Genomic DNA, 15968 nt, shown 5'->3' on the forward strand with positions numbered 1-15968 from the left:
GAGAGGGGCGGGACACCCACACAACGCCACAGTGCCCACCTATAAACCAGCTCAGCTCAGTTCAGTTTGAAGGTAGACTCGGCGGGTCAGGCAGCGTCTCTGGAGAGAAGGAATGGGTAACGAGACCCAAGGGTCTTGACCCGAAACGTCACCTATCCATGTTTCTCCAGAGATGCTGCCTGGCCCACTGAGTTACTCCAGCATTTTGTGTCTACCTTCGATTTAAACCAGCATCTGCAGTTTTTTTTCCTACACATCAGTTCAGTTTGAGTTGAGTTCACTGTCACGTGTACCGAGCGAGGTACAGTGAAAAGCTTTTTGCCGCGTGCTATCCAGTCAGTGGGAAGACTATGCATGATTACAATCCAGCCGTCCACAGTGTACAGCAACTCTACCGCTGCGCCACCGTGCCACCATCAGTTCTTGTGGATAATATTCCCCTGCCAATTACACAGAGTAACACAGCACGGAAACAGGCCCTTCGGCCCAACTCACCCATGCTGACCAAGATGCCCGCTCTAAGCTAGTCCCAATTGCCCGCGTTTGGCCCTGCTAAACCTTTCCTGTCCTCGTACCTGTCCAAATGTCTTTTAAATGGGGCTGCACGGTGGCGCAGCGGTAGAGTTGCGGCCTCACAGCGCCAGAGACCCAGGTTCCATCCTGACCACGGGCGCTGTCTGTACGGAGTTTGCACGTTCTCCCCGTGACCTGCGTGGGTTTTCTCCGGGTGCTCCGGTTTCCTCCCAAACTCCAAAGAGGTGCGGGTTTGTAGGAAATTGTAAATTGTCCCTGGTGTGTGTGTGTGTGTGTGTAGGGTAGTGTTAGTGTTAGTGTACGGGGTGACTGCTGGTCGGCGCGGACTCGATGGGCCGAAGGGCCTGTTTCCGCACTGCATCTGTAGAGACCGGGACCATCGGCCCTGGGGCGGAGAAGAAGAGACAATGAAGATTTCTTAAATAATGAGGGGTTTGGACAGCGAATAAAGGAGGGTTATTTGCACTGGGGAACTGTTGATTTATGAGACTCATTAGGGTTGTGAGGGAAATGATCAATATCCGTGTGCCGCCGTTAGGAACACGACAACACAGTGAGTGGGAGGAGCAGGGAGTGCCGCGGCAATGGTGGCGGAGACAGTGCCCGGGGAAGGAACTGCAGATGCTGGATCACACCGAGGATAAGACACAGCATGCTGGAGTAACTCAGCGGGGGCGGGCAGCATCTCCGGAGAGAAGGAATGGGCGACGTTTCGGGTCGAGACCCTTCTTCAGACTGAGAGTCAGGGGAGAAGAGGGAGGCACAGGAGATAAGGAAGTGTAAGGTGTGAGAACGAGACATCAAAGGGGATGCAGATCAAGGACAAAGTGGAACAGATCATTGTTAGCTAGGGGAAGGTGACGTCAAAGCATTAAATGTAATCGGGGGGGACTGTCAGACTGGTCGGAGAACTGGGAAGGGGGAGGGATGGAGAGAGAGGGAATGCAAGGGTTACTTGAAGTTAGAGAAGTCAACGTTCATACCGCTGGGGTGGACATAGAGTTGCCAACTGTCCCGTATTAGCCGGGACATCCCGCATTTTGGGCTAAATTAGTTTGTCCCGTACGGGACCTGCCCTTGTCCCGTATTTAGTAGGGTTGCCAACTTCACCTGCACCTCCTCCAACCTCATCTATTGCATCCGCTGCTCCAGATGTCAACTTATTTACATCGGCGAAACCAAGCGCAGGCTCGGCGATCGCTTCGCTCAACACCTGCGCTCGGTCCGCATTAACCAATCTGATCTCCCGGTGCCTGAGCACTTCAACTCCCCCTCCCATTCCCAGTCTGACCTTTCTGTCATGGGCCTCCTCCAGTGCCATAGTGAGGCCCACTGGAAATTGGAGGAACAGCACCTCATATTTCGCCTGGGCAGCTTGCAGCCCAGCGGTATGAACATTGACTTCTCCAACTTTAGATAGTTCCTCTGTCCCTCTCTTCCCCTCCCCCTTCCCAGATCTCCCTCTATCTTCCTGTCTCCACCTATATCCTTCCTTTGTCCCGCCCCCCCCCCCCCCCCCCCCCCCGACATCAGTCTGAAGAAGGGTCCCGACCCGAAACGTTGCCGATTGCTCCTCTCCTGAGATGCTGCCTGACCCGCTGAGTTACTCCAGCATTTTGTGAATAAATACCTTTGATTTGCACCAGCATCTGCAGTTATTTTCTAACATTAGGGTTGCCAACTTCCTCACTCCCAAATACGGGACAAGGTGGCGTCACCGCCCAGTGCCCCACGTGACCTCACCCAGCCAGCGGCCGCCATTGGTGGAGCGGGAGCACGTGGCCGCTGGCTGGGTGAGGTCACGTGGGGCGCGGGGCGGTGATGTCATCCCTTGTCCCGTATTTGGGAGTTGGTTAGTTGGCACCCCTATCCCTGCCCCCCCCTCACCTCTTCAGTGTGGTGCTGGGTATTGGACCCAGTCTTCCCGCCAAGGCCCCGCCAGTCATTTGCAATGGCCTGGCATGACTTGTGCACTGTTGTGAACTCCATTTCTACAGAGCCCACAAATCCCACAAAGCTTAACAAGCAAAGGCTTCGGGAATGTTATCAATCTATTTTCTCATGTTACTCCCAAGATACAGAGAGAGAGAGAGACGAGTTTCTCGAGCTGCTCTTCATGGGACTGTGTGTGTCTGTTTGGACCCACAGCCAGATGCTTGGGCTGCCGAGAGAAATCCATCACAAATCCTTAACAATTAACATCTGCACATTCTGGAAAGCAGAACTGTCAACTTCATAACTCGAAGCAAATGCCCAAGTTCTGTCATCCTGCCTGTGTTTCTGAAGCTCGAGAGAAGTCACTGGCATGGAGGTAAAGCCATCTCCAAATCCAAGCCGTGAGGCAGATGATACAGGAGTATGGCAGCACGTACCACCAGACTTAACAACACTTTCAACCATCAGGCCATCAGGCTTCTGAACTCATAAACACATTTCACATCATATATGTTGATTATTTTTAATATTGTCTTTTTACCTATTTTTAATATTGTCTTTTTACCTTACTAATGTCATTAAAAAAAATCTTATTTATCCTTGGAATATTACTGCTGAGGTGACCCGTTGTCTTGTCAAATACATTTCATTGTACCCTGTGCCAACCTACATATGACAAATAACATTTATTATTATTATTATTATTATTATTATTATTATTAAAGCCAGGTTTAGATCACAAGATCATGTGTGATAGGAGCAGAATTAGGCCATTCGGCCCATCGAGTCTACTCCGCCATTCAATCACGGCTGATCTATCTCTCCCTCCTAACCCCATTCTCCTGCCTTCTCCCCATCACCCCTGACACCCGCGCTAATCAAGAATCTATCTATCTCTGCCTTGAAAATAGCCCCTGGAGCTCTAACTCTCACTTAAATCCATCCAGTGACTTGGCCTCCACAGCCGTCTGGGACGGCGAATTCCAAAGATTCCCCACTCTGTGGGTGAGTTGTAGGGAGAGAAAAGCTGTATCTCCCGACAGCACTTTGCTTCTTGGTTCTTGGTCCTCCAAAATATTCCAAATGGAATTTAAGCTGGAGGTGGAGAGGGAGTTGGACCCTATAGGGACCCACTGTTGGGAGTATTTCTCTACAGTCACGTGGAAGTATTTATTGTGTGACAGATAATCTCTTTGTTCAAGTCCCTGCTCATGCTAATCTGAGCTCACGTGCCCATCAACGCGTGTCCGTGAGGCTTCAGCGGTCCCGTTAAGCTGTTTATTTTAGATTACCGCTGGATTTCCTGCAGCATTTATCACAGAAGGTGGGATGGTGATGATTGGCGAGTGGGCTTGGTCATGAGTGATCCATTACTCCGCTGTTAAAACACACGGACCCCGAGAATTTGCATTTCACTTGGGTGGTGCAGCGGTAGAGTTGCTGCCTCACAGCGCCAGAGACCCGGGTTCCATCCCGACTACGGGCGCTGTCTGTACGGGATTTAGTACGTTCTCCCCGTGACCTGCCTGGGTTTTTCTCCGAGATCTTCGGTTTCCTCCCACACTCCAAAGTGGTACCGGTTTTGTAGGTTAATTGGCTTGGTATAAATGTGAATTGTCCCCAGTGTGTGTTAGTGTGCGGGGATCGCTGGTCGGCGCGGACTCGGTGGTCCGAAGAGCCAGTTTAGCACGCTGTATCTCTAAACAAAACTAAATAAACTAAACTTGCCTCTGGTACGAGTCCAGGATGCCAACATAGTTACAGCCAACAAGGTGTCTCAGTGTTGACACAAACAGCTGGAGTAACAGCAGGTCAGGCAGCATCTCTGGAGAGAAGGAATAGGTGACGTTTCTGAAGAAGGGTCTCGACCCAAAACGTCACCCATCCCTCCTCTCCAGAGATGCTGCCTGACCCGCTGAGTTACTCCAGCATTTTGTGTCTATCATTGTTTTTACCTTAGTGAGGGAAAATAACTGCAGATGCTGGTACAAATGAAAGGTATCACAAAATGCTGGAGTAACTCAGCGAGTCGGGCAGCATCTCTGGAGAGAAGGAATGGGTGACGTTTCGGCTCGAGACCCTTATTCAGAGTTGCCTCAGTGTAGGGCGGTCAGTTGGAAGAACACAGAGGCCAATTTGTGAAGAGCACGCAGCCACTAACACAAATGAGCGATCCAACAGGTTCTTCAGTGAAAGGCACAGTATTGGTGAACACAGCGGGTCAGGCGGCATCTACAGAGGGCAATCTTGAGCAAAGCACAACATGCTAGAGTAACCCTGTCCATAGCTCTTAGGGCTAACGGAATTAAGGGGTATGGGGAGAAAGCAGGAACGGGGTATTGAGTTTGGATGATCAGCCATGATCGTATTGAATGGCAGTGCTGGCTCGAAGGGCCGAATAACCTACTCCTGCACCTATTATCTGTTTGTATGTTTGTATGTTCCTGTTCCCTCCCCAGTTGCTGCCTGGCCCGCTGAGTTCCTCCAGCACTCTGTGCTTTGTTTTGGAAAGTGTTAGCGAGGAAGCTGGCCCTGACCTGTCGAGCAAGGCCTCCCCCCCTGCCCTTCGAGGAACCTGACGTTTGTTTTCTCCGAGGTTTTGTTCCTGTTTCCTTTCTGCCTCGTGGGATCGGATAAGGATGTGGACAGGGGGGTTTCCTGCTGTCTCTCTCGCCCCCACCTCCCCCCCCCCCCCGGGCCTTCCAATGGGAAGCCCCCCTGTCTCACTGCCTGCTGCGCTGGTGATAAGACGGTCCCTGACCCTCACATCCGTACACAACCCTCCGTCAGCAAGGCCAGGCCGAGAGGCTGTCTCTCCGTGTGACGTGAAGAGGTGACAACCTAAACAATGGTGCACAGCAAGGAACTGCAGATGCTGGTTTAAACCGAAGATAGACACAAAATGCTGGAGTAACTCAGTGGGACAGGCAGCATAGAGTCACGGAGTGATACAGCATGGAAACAGGCCCTTCGGCCCAACTCGCCCACACCGACCAACAATGTCCCTGCTACACTAGTCCCACCTGCCTGCTTGACCCATATCCCTCCAAACCTGTCCTATCAATGTACCTGTGTAACATCTCTGGAGAAAAGGAATAGGTGACGTTTCAGGTCGAGACCCTTCTTCAGACTAAGTGTCTATGTATGTATATGTGTGTATATAATCTAAATACACTGAATTTTTTTCCTCGTTTCTTTTTTGTTTAGTGTCCAATGTTTACGTACAAAATTATAAAAGGATTGGACAAACTAGATGCAGGAAAAATGTTCCCAATGTTGGGGGAGTCCAGAACCAGGGGCCACACATTCTAAGAATAAAGGGGAGGCCATTTAAAACTGAGGTGAGAAAAAACCTTTTCACCCAGAGAGTTGTGAGTTTGTGGAATTCTCTGCCACAGAGGGCAGTGGAGGCCAATTCACTGGGTGAATTTAAAAGAGAGTTCGATAGAGCTCTAGGGGCTAGTGAAATCAAGGGATATGGGGAGAAGGCAGGCACGGGTTACTGATTGTGGATGATCAGCCATGAACACAATGAATTGCGGTGCTGGCTTGAAGGGCCAAATGGCCTCCTCTTGCACCTATTTTAGACAATAGACAATAGACAATAGGTGCAGGAGGAGGAAATTCGGCCATTCGAGCCAGCACCGCCATTCAATGTGATCATGGCTGATCATTCTCAATCAGTACCCCGTTCCTGCCTTCTCCCCACACCCCCTGACTCCGCTATCCTTAAGAGCTCTATCTAGCTCTTTCTTTAATGCATTCAGAGAATTGGCCTCCACTGCCTTCTGAGGCAGAGAATTCCACAGATTCACAACTCTCTGACTGAAAAAGCTTTTCCTCATCTCAGTTCTAAATGGCCTACCCCTTATTCTTAAACTGTGGCCCCTTGTTCTGGACTCCCCCAACATTGGGAACATGTTTCCTGCCTCTAACGTGTCCAACCCCTTAATAATCTTATATGTTTCGATAAGATCCCCTCTCTATGTTTTCTCTGTTTCTATGTTTACATATTCTGTTGTGCTGCTGCAAGTAAGGATTTCGTTGTTCTATCTGGGACATGTGACCATAAAACAGTCTTGCCTTGACTTTTGAGTCAGGGGAAAGGGAAATGAGAGACATGGATGGTGATACAGAGAGATATAGAGCATATGAATGAAAGATATATGCAAAAAAGTCACGATGATCAAGGAAAGGTGGACCGTTGTTGGTGAAGGGCAAGGTGATAACCAGTTTGGTTTAGTTCAGAGATATAGTGCGGAAACCAGCGATCGCCGCACACTAACACTATCCTACACACGAGGGGCAACATACAATTATACCCAGCCAATTAACCTACAAACCTGCACGTCTTTGGAGTGTGGGAGGAAACCGTAGATCCCGGAGAAAACCCACGCGGGTCACGGGGAGAACGTACTAACTACGTACAGACGGCGCCCGTAGTCAGGATGGAACCCGGGTCTCTGGCGCTGTGAGGCAGCAAATCTACCGCTGCACCACCGTGCCGCCTGTCCAGACAATGAAACTCAACAGGACGACAGTGAAACTAGTCAGACGACTAGGGTGGGAGAGGGACATGGTTTCCTGATCCACCCACAGGAGGCGATGTGAGTGTATCACAGGAACACGAGGAGCCTATGGTCTCCAGCAGGCAGTGAAGAAAGCTCATGGCAGGTTGGCCTTCATTGCAAAATGATTTGAGTTTAGGAGCAAGGAGGTCCTACTGTAGTTGTACAGGGCCCTGGTGAGACCGCACCTGGAGTATTGTGTGCAATTTTGCTCTCCTAATTTTGAGGAAGGCCATTCTTGCTATTGAGGGAGTGCAGCGTAGGTTCACCAGGTTAATTCCCGGGATGGAGGGACTGACATATGATGAAAGAATGGATCGACTGGGCTTGTATTCACTGAAATTTAGAAGGATGAGAGGGGATCTTATAGAAACATATAAAATTCTTAAGGGATTGGACAGGCTAGATGCAGGAAAAATGTTCCCCATGTTGAGGGAGTCCAGAACCAGGGGTCACAGTTTAAGAATAAGGGATAGGCCATTTTAGGACTTAGATGAGGAAAATATTTTTCACCCAGAGATTTGTGAATCTGTGGAATTCTCTGCCGCAGAAGGCAATGGAGGCCAATTCACTGGATGTTTTCAAGAGAGAGCTAGATTTAGCTCTTAGGGCTAATGGAATCATAGAAAATAGGTGCAGGAGGAGGCCATTTGGCCCATCGAGCCAGCGCTAACGGAATCAAGGGATATGGGGAGAAGGCAGAAACGGGGTACTGATTCTGGATCATCAGCAATGGTCATATTGAATGGCGGTGCTGGCTCGTAGGGCTGAATGGCCGACTCCTGCACCTATTGTCTATGTTTCTATGGTCCTCTCGAGCCTGCCCTGGACTCAGCAAGACCCAGGTCTGATTCGCACCTTCTGTCCAAATGCCTGCCTTCTTGCTGCTACCTGTGCTGCCCCATTCCCAGTGCTTCAACAAATTCCAGCCTCCACATCCTCCTGAGGAAGACAATCCCAGATTCCTACATGCTCTCCGTGGGGAAGAACTTCCTGACTTCCCTCTGGAATGCTCTAATTTTAGGCCGGCACTTCCAGGTCCCTGACTCCCCACATCCTGGTTCCCAATGTTAGTTTCCGTTTGAAATCCACGGCCTTTAGACTTTAGAGATACAGCGCGGAAACAGGCCCGCCAGCCCACCATGACCGCGCCGCCCAGCGATCCCCGCACACTAACACCATCCTACACACACTGGGGACAATTTACAATCATACCAAGCCAATTAACCTACAAACCTGCACGTCTTTGGAATGCGGGGGGAAACCGGAGCACCCGGAGAAAACCCACACTGATCACGGGGAGAATGTACAAACTCCATACAGACAGCACTGGTAGTCAGGATGGGACCCGGGTCTCTGACGCTGTGAGGCAGCAACTCTACCGCTACGCCAACGTGCCGCCACCAGTTATTTTGGCCAATGTTCCCCAGCCAAATCCATGGAGTGACGTAGCGTGGAAACAGGCCCTTCGGCCCCAACTCACACATGCTGACCAAGGGGCCCCATCTAGGCTAGTCCCATTTGCCTGCATTTGGCCCATATCCCTCCAAACTTTTCCTATCCATGCACCTGTCCAAATGTCTTTTAAACAGGGCACAGTGTCGCGGTGGTAGAATTGCTGCCTTACAGCGCCGAAGACCCTAGTCAACATAGAAACATAGAAACATAGAAAATAGGTGCAGGAGTAGGCCATTCGGCCCTTCGAGCCTGCACCTCCATTCAATATGATCATGGCTGATCATTCAGCTCAGTAGCCTGTACCTGCCTTCTCTCCATACCCCCTGATCCCTTTAGCAAAATCCTGAGGTTCACCTGCACCTCCTCCAACCTCATCTATTGTTCACCTGCACCTCCTCCAACCTCATCTATTGCATTCGCTGCTCCAGATGTCAACTTATTTACATCGGCGAAACCAAGCGCAGGCTCGGCGATCGTTTCGCTCAACCCCAGCGCTCGGTCCACGTTAACCAATCTGATCTCCCGGTGGCTGAGCACTTCAACTCCCCCTCCCATTCTCAGTCTGACCTTTCTGTCATGGGCCTCCTCCAGTGCCATAGTGAGGCCCACCGGAAATTGGAGGAACAGCACCTCATATTTCGCCTGGGCAGCTTGCAGCCCAGTGGTATGAACATTGACTTCTCCAACTTTAGATAGTTCCTCTGTCCCTCTCTTCCACTCCCCCTTCCCAGATCTCCCAGTGTCTTCCTGTCTCCACCTATATCCTTCCTTTGTCCCGCCCCCCTGACATCAGTCTGAAGAAGGGTCTCAACCCGAAACGTCGCCCATTCCTTCTCTCCTGAGATGCTGCCTGACCTGCTGAGTTACTCCAGCATTTTGTGAATAAATACCTTCGATTTGTACCAGCATCGGCAGTTATTTTCTTACACTGACATCAAATGCTGTCTGTACGGAGTTTGCACGTTATCCCCATGACCCTAGTTAAGGCACTGGAAGCCTAATGGGTTCAACGGTGAGACAAGGTGGTGCAAAGTGCGATTGACTCTGGACCCTGTTATCTGAGGAGATAAGTGTCAGTGGATAATTTTAAGGCAGGGATAGATAGATTCTTAATTAGTATGGGTGTCAGGGGTTGTGGGGAGAAGGCAGGAGAATGGGGTTTGGGAGGGAGAGATAGATCGGCCATGATTGAATGGTGGAGTAGACTTGATGGGCCGAATGGCCTAATTCTGCTTCTAGAACTTCTGAGCTCGTGAATACCACCCCCTCTAATCTCCCTGAGTGTTTTAGCAAATTACTTCTGGCATCAACCTGCTGAATATCTTCCCACCCCCCCCATCCCTATCTTACGAACTGCTCCAAGAACCTACAAACCTATGGACCGGGAACCTATGAATAGTAAGGTCCTAAATGCTGGAGTAACTCAGCGAGTCAGGCGGCATCTCGGGAGCGAAGGAGTGGGTGACGTTTCGGGTCAAGACCCTTCTTCAGGCTGATGTCAGGGGAGGGGCGGGTACCCGGGTACCCGCCCCCTCCCCTGACATCAGTCTGAAGAAGGGTCTCGCCCGAAATGTCACCCATTCATTCTCTCTTGAGATGCTGCCTGACTCGCTGAGTTACTCCAGCATTTAGTGCCCACCTTCGATTGTAACCAGCATCTTGCAGTGTTTTGTCCTACAACCGATGAGTGGTGTTGAGTCGAGGAGGTGCATCTGTGACGTGGGCGGCTCGGTTACCTGGACTGTCGGTCTCGAAGTCGTCTTCATCTGGGGGAATGGGCGGAGGGAAGTCATCCTCTGCAAGTGAGAAGATGGAGGCGGTTAATGACAATAGACAATAGGTGCAGGAGGAGGCCATTCGGCCGTTCTAGCCAGCACCGCCATTCAATGTGATCACGGCTGATCATTCTCAATCAGTACCCCTTTCCTGCCTTCTCCCCCTACCCATTGACTCCGCTATCCTTAAGAGCTCTATCTAGCTCTCTCTTGAATGCATTCAGAGAATTGGCCTCCACTGCCTTCTGAGGCAGTGATTTCCACAGATTTACAACTCTCTGACTGAAAAAGTGTTTCCTCATCTCTGTTCTAAATGGCCTACCCCTTATTCTTAAACTGTGGCCCCTGGTTCTGGACTCCCCCGACATTGGGAACATGTTTCCTGCTTCTAACGTGTCCAACCCCTGAATAATCTTAGGGTAGTTGAACGTCTGAGTGCCCTGGGGTAGTTGCACCTCCCCAATGCATCAACGTGTCCCTACACCACAGTGGAGACATGGTGGATTCCAAACCGTCTCGCTGAGTCCACAACTCTCTGCAATTCCTTGCGGGCCTTGGATGGAGCTAGTCCCCCAAACTTTGCTGAGATGCATCCCGATAAAATCTAGCGGGCGACAGCGCTCCGTGAGTTTCATACGACGGGGGTTTGGACGAGCGGAGGTCGGGTCAGGGTTTCGATGAAGCTGAATCCTCCGTCAGTTTCTGAAGACGGAGATGGAGGAACGTTGGAGATCATTGCACCAATACCCGTCCCACTCAGGTGCACATCAGTGCAAGGGGCGCCACTGGAGTTAGTGCAACTAAGTCGTATTTCAGCCGGTGGCAGTTCCTGCTCCAGATTCACCTCCGTGTCTACACCCTGCCTTTTTGTTCCAATGGAAATCAATTCAAATCAGCTCACGGCTCAGTGCTTATTTATAAATTTCATCTCAGTAGAGTTGAGTCAGGGTTGGGGCAGGGACCCAGGGGAGAATACTCGGCACAACAGATCTCTTCAAAGCAAATCAGCTCCTGAGCTGCAGCTCCTGTGAACACGAGTAACCTGATTACAATTGACTGCGAATACATTTGGCCAGGGTGACTGCTGGTGGCGTGATGGGGTCGTGCAACCCACAGAGTCAGTCTGTCCCACCACAACCTACTAAACTGGCCCAGCACAGACGCTCAGCTGCGCCCCAGCTATTGACCAGCCGATGGTTGGGGTCAGCCTTGGATTCCCTCCCAAGCTGAAGTCATTACAACAGGCCTTTCAGATGTCTGCTGCCTAAAGCTTCTTCAGTAACCTGCCAGTTTCTTAGTCAGCTCAAGTCTACTTTATTTGTTACACACACATACAAGATGTGCAGTGAAATGAAAGTGGCCACGCCTGCGGATTGTGCTAAAACTACAAAACAGAATAGATTTTTTTAAAAAAATAGACACAACACAGAAAAATAAATTAATACAGTGAATTAGTCCCTGGTGATATAAGAGTTAACAGTCCTGATAGTTGAACTAAATTAAGGTGCACGTTGCAATCGAAAACGTTTGAACAGTCGGTTGGGCAGAAAGCGGCCAAAAGCGCAGCAATGTGGACGGAACACGAGCCGAGGACCCTCGGGTTCCCGCTGTGACGCGTCGATGGGAAAAAAAGACACGCGATTGTAATATTCTTGAGCGGTCAAACTTTAGCTTGAAGAAAATGTGAGCATTTACCTCAGGAGTTCAACGAAGCAGGCGTTTAATGACAACATTGCATACGGACGTATTAGTTCAAAATGGCGATGTTTATTTTATTGGGTATGTGTCCGAAATACAGCCAAAACGGTACACGATAGCGTGACAATTTGAACAAAACTTGATGCTGCACACCGCAGGTCAATGGTGAGTAAGGGACGGCTAAAATTGTTGCGCTGTCGTGTACTGTTTCGGCTGTATTTCAGGAACATACACATATATATATATATATATATATATACAAGATGAGATTTTGAGTTATTTATAGATGATGTCATCGACTAACCACCTCCTCCCCTGCTCACCCAGCCTTGCACAAGGGCACACAATCTTTCACGTTGGAGCCAGGCTGTTCACACGGATATTTTGGGAAAGTGTGTAGGAAGGAACTGCAGACGCTGGTATAAATCAAAGGTGGACGCAAAAAGCTGGAGTAACTCAGCGGGTCAGGCAGCATCTCTGGAGAGAAGGAATGGGTGACGTTTTGGGTCGAGACCCTTCTTCAGACTGATGTCAGGGGAGTTGGGCGGTACTGAGATAGAATGTAGTCGGAGACAGTAAGACTGGTGGGAGAACTGGGAAGGGGGAGGGGATGGAGGGAGAGGGAAAGCAGGGGCTATTTGAAGTTAGAGAAGTCAATGTTCATACCGCTGGGGTGTAAGCTGCCCAAGCGAAATATGAGGTGCTGTTCATCCAATTTGCGCTGGGCCTCACTCTGAGAGTGGAGGAGGCCCAGAACAGAAAGGTCAGTGTGGGAATGGGAGAGGGAGTTAAAGTACTGAGCCACTGGGAGATCAGGTAGGTTTAGGTGGACTGAGCGGAGGTGCTCAGCGAAACGATCGCCGAGGCTGCGCTTGGTCTCGCCGATATCCAGGAGTCCACACCTGGAACAGCGGATAGGGAAGGTTCTCTTCACATTGAGACGCGATGGAAGTCAGATACCATCATTACGTTGGAGAGACATTAGGACAGGTACAGTGAGAGGGCAGTTTTACAGGGTTATGGGCCAAACGCGGGCAGGTGGGAGAAGTATAGATGGGTAAGGTTGCCAACTTCCTCACTCCCAAATACGGGACAAGGTGACGTCGCCGCCCCGTGCCCCACGTGGCCTCACCCAGCCAGCGGCCACGTGCTCCCGCTCCACCAATGGCGGCCGCCCCGTGCCGGGAGCACGGGGCCGCTGGCTGGGTGAGGTCACGTGGGGCGCAGGGCGGTGACGTCACCCTTTGTCCCTTGTAATACGGGACAAGGGCGGTCCCGTACGGGACAAACCAATTTAGCCTAAAATACGGGATGTCCCGGTTAATACGGGACAGTTGGCGACCCTACAGATGGGGCATGTTGGTCAGTGTGGGCAAGTTGGGCCGAAGGGCCTGTTTCCACGCTGAATGACTCTGGGTAAAGAGATACAGTGAAAGACTTTCGTTGCGTGCTATCCAGTCAAAGAAAAGACTGTACATGAATTAGGGTTAGGGTTGGGATTAGGGTTAGGGAATTTTGAACCTGTACGTCTTTGGAGTGTGGGAGGAAACCGGCGAAACCAGAGAAAACCCACACAGGTCATGGGGAGAACGTACAAACTCCGTACAGACAGCACCCGTAGTCGGGATCGAACCTGGGTCTCTGGCGCTGTGAGGCAGCAACTCTACCGCTGCGCCACCGTGCCGCCCAGTGCCACTGGGCATCTCTCGCCTCTGTGTCTCCTCTGGTTCTTGATTCGCCTCCTCTGGGTAACAGAGTAATGAAAGGGCCAACGATCTCAACACTCACTGGAGATGTTGCTGGAAACTAGTCAAGGATGGCTGGCATATTCTGATGGGTCAGAGGGTGGTGAATCTGTGGAATTCATTGCCACAGACGGCTGTGGAGATCAAGTCAATGGATATTTTTAAGGCAGAGATTGACAGGTTATTGATTGGTATGGGTGTCAGGGGTCACAGTTTAAGAATAAGGGGTCGGCCATATAGGACTGAGATGAGGAAAATCTTTTCCACCCAGAGAGTTGTGAATCTGTGGAATTCTCTGCCACAGAAGGCAGTGGAGGTCGATTCACTGGATGTTTTCAAGAGAGAGTTAGATTTAGCTCTTAAGGATAACAAAATCATGGGATATGGGGAAAAAGCAGAAATGGGGTACTGATTTTGGATGACAATAGACAATAGGTGCAGGAGGAGGCCATTCGGCCCCTCGAGCCTGCACCACCATTCAATGTGATCATGGCTGATCATTCTCAATCAGTACCCCGTTCCTGCCTTCTCCCCATACCCCCTGACTCCTCTATCCTTAAGAGCTCTATCAAGCTCTCTCTTGAATGATCATATTGAATGGAGGTGCTGGCTTGAGGGGCCAAATGGCCTACTCCTGCACCTATTTTCTATGTTTCTATGTCTGCTTCTACGTCATGGGGAGAAGGCAGGAGAATAGGGTTGAGAGGGAGAGAGAGATCAGCCATGATTGAATGGCGATGTAGACTCGATGGGCCGAATGGCCTAATTCTGCTCCTGGAACATGTGAACCTGTGACAAGAGCAGTGTGGGGACAGCATCGTTGATCGTCAGGTTACAGAAGGGGAAGCATTGGAGAAGGGAAAGCCTTGAGAAATCCCCAGCTGCTCCCTGCAGTTAGCGGCCATAACTCTGAGCCTAACTCAAGCTTGATGTACTGCACTGCAAATGGGACCCTCCCTTGGCAGGCAAGGTTCCAGGCTGGGTATCTCAGGGGGAGGGATACCTTGATCTGGTAATCAGCTGACACACAGAACCTATTCTCACTTTAATGTTTTCCTCCCACATCCCAACGACATGCTGGATAATTGGCTGCTGTAAAACGTAGCTTAATAGCAAAAAAAGAATCAAAGGGGAGTTGTGAGTTTGGTTTAGTTTAGTTTAGAGATGCAGCGCGGAAACAGGCCCTTCGGCCCACCGAGTCCGTGCCGACCAGCGCCCTATCCCACACACCCTAAGGACAATTTACAATTTTACCGAAGCCAATTAACCTACAAACCCACACGTCTTTGCAGTGCAGAAGGAAACCAGAGCGCCCAGAGAAAACCCACGCGGTCACGGGGAGAACGTACAAACTCCACACAGACAGCACCCGTAGTCGGGATCAAACCCGGGTCTCTGGTGCTTTGAGGCAGCAACTCTACCACTACGCCACCGTGACGCCCACTTAAACACCACTATCGTATCTGCCTCCACCCTGGAACACAGGTCACAGGGCAAACATGCAAACTCCACACAGACAGCACCCGAGGTCAGGATCAAACCCGGGTCTCTGGCACTGTGAGGCAGTGGCTCCACTTGCCTCACCTCAGGCTCCTGGCTCTTTGCTGTTTAACAGCTGAAGCAACTGTTCAACCATTTCCACCTAGACCGTTGGGTGGCGCAGCGGTAGAGTTGCTGCCTTACGGCACCAGGGACCCGGGTTTGATCCCGACTACGGGCGCTGTCTGTACGGTTTACATTTCTTTGGAGCTTGGAGTGACGTAACCCATTTACCTCCCTGGTTCCCTTCCTTCCCCCTGTGATGAAATCAAGCGGGGGGGGAGAATTAGGATTCTACCCAGAATTACGGGTGCCAACTGTTCCCCGCGTGCTGTGGGGGCGGGTTGCCATGCAACCTCCATTCGGCGAACATGCTCCGTTAGCCCCCACTGTCCCGGCCCGCGGGCCTAATACGGGACAAGGGCAGGTCCCGTGTGCGACAAACCAACTTATCCCAAAACACGGGATGTCCCGGCTCATTACGGGACAGTTGGCAACCCTAACCCAGGCTCCTGAGATCCATGGAGCTGCAAATGTGGTCGTTAGTCGACCAGAACACAGCGTTTGCAAACACTGGCTCTCCATCTAGACCTTTCCAGGGCCTTCTCCATTCATCCATATCCTGACAGGGCTGTTACCCTCCGCCACCATCGATAAGCGTGCGAACGCGATCCTTCATCAGTTTCCCAATGGCTTCATTCCTGACATTAGGCCAT

General features: G+C 50.8%; 1 protein-coding gene across 1 annotated transcript in view; it reads right to left on the minus strand.

Annotated features, from left to right (window-relative positions):
• LOC144607533 (src kinase-associated phosphoprotein 2-like) overlaps window positions 1-15968 on the minus strand; it is a 209206-nt gene that overhangs the window by 7037 nt on the left and 186201 nt on the right. The window contains exons 10-11 of the mRNA XM_078424427.1: window positions 10232-10291; window positions 2422-2525 (exon numbers count right to left, since the gene is read on the minus strand). Of these exons, the coding sequence (XP_078280553.1) occupies window positions 2422-2525; window positions 10232-10291 (164 nt within the window). The remainder of the gene's footprint in view (window positions 1-2421; window positions 2526-10231; window positions 10292-15968) is intronic.

Source organism: Rhinoraja longicauda, chromosome 29, assembly GCF_053455715.1.
Source record: "Rhinoraja longicauda isolate Sanriku21f chromosome 29, sRhiLon1.1, whole genome shotgun sequence".
Taxonomy (NCBI): domain Eukaryota; kingdom Metazoa; phylum Chordata; class Chondrichthyes; order Rajiformes; family Arhynchobatidae; genus Rhinoraja; species Rhinoraja longicauda.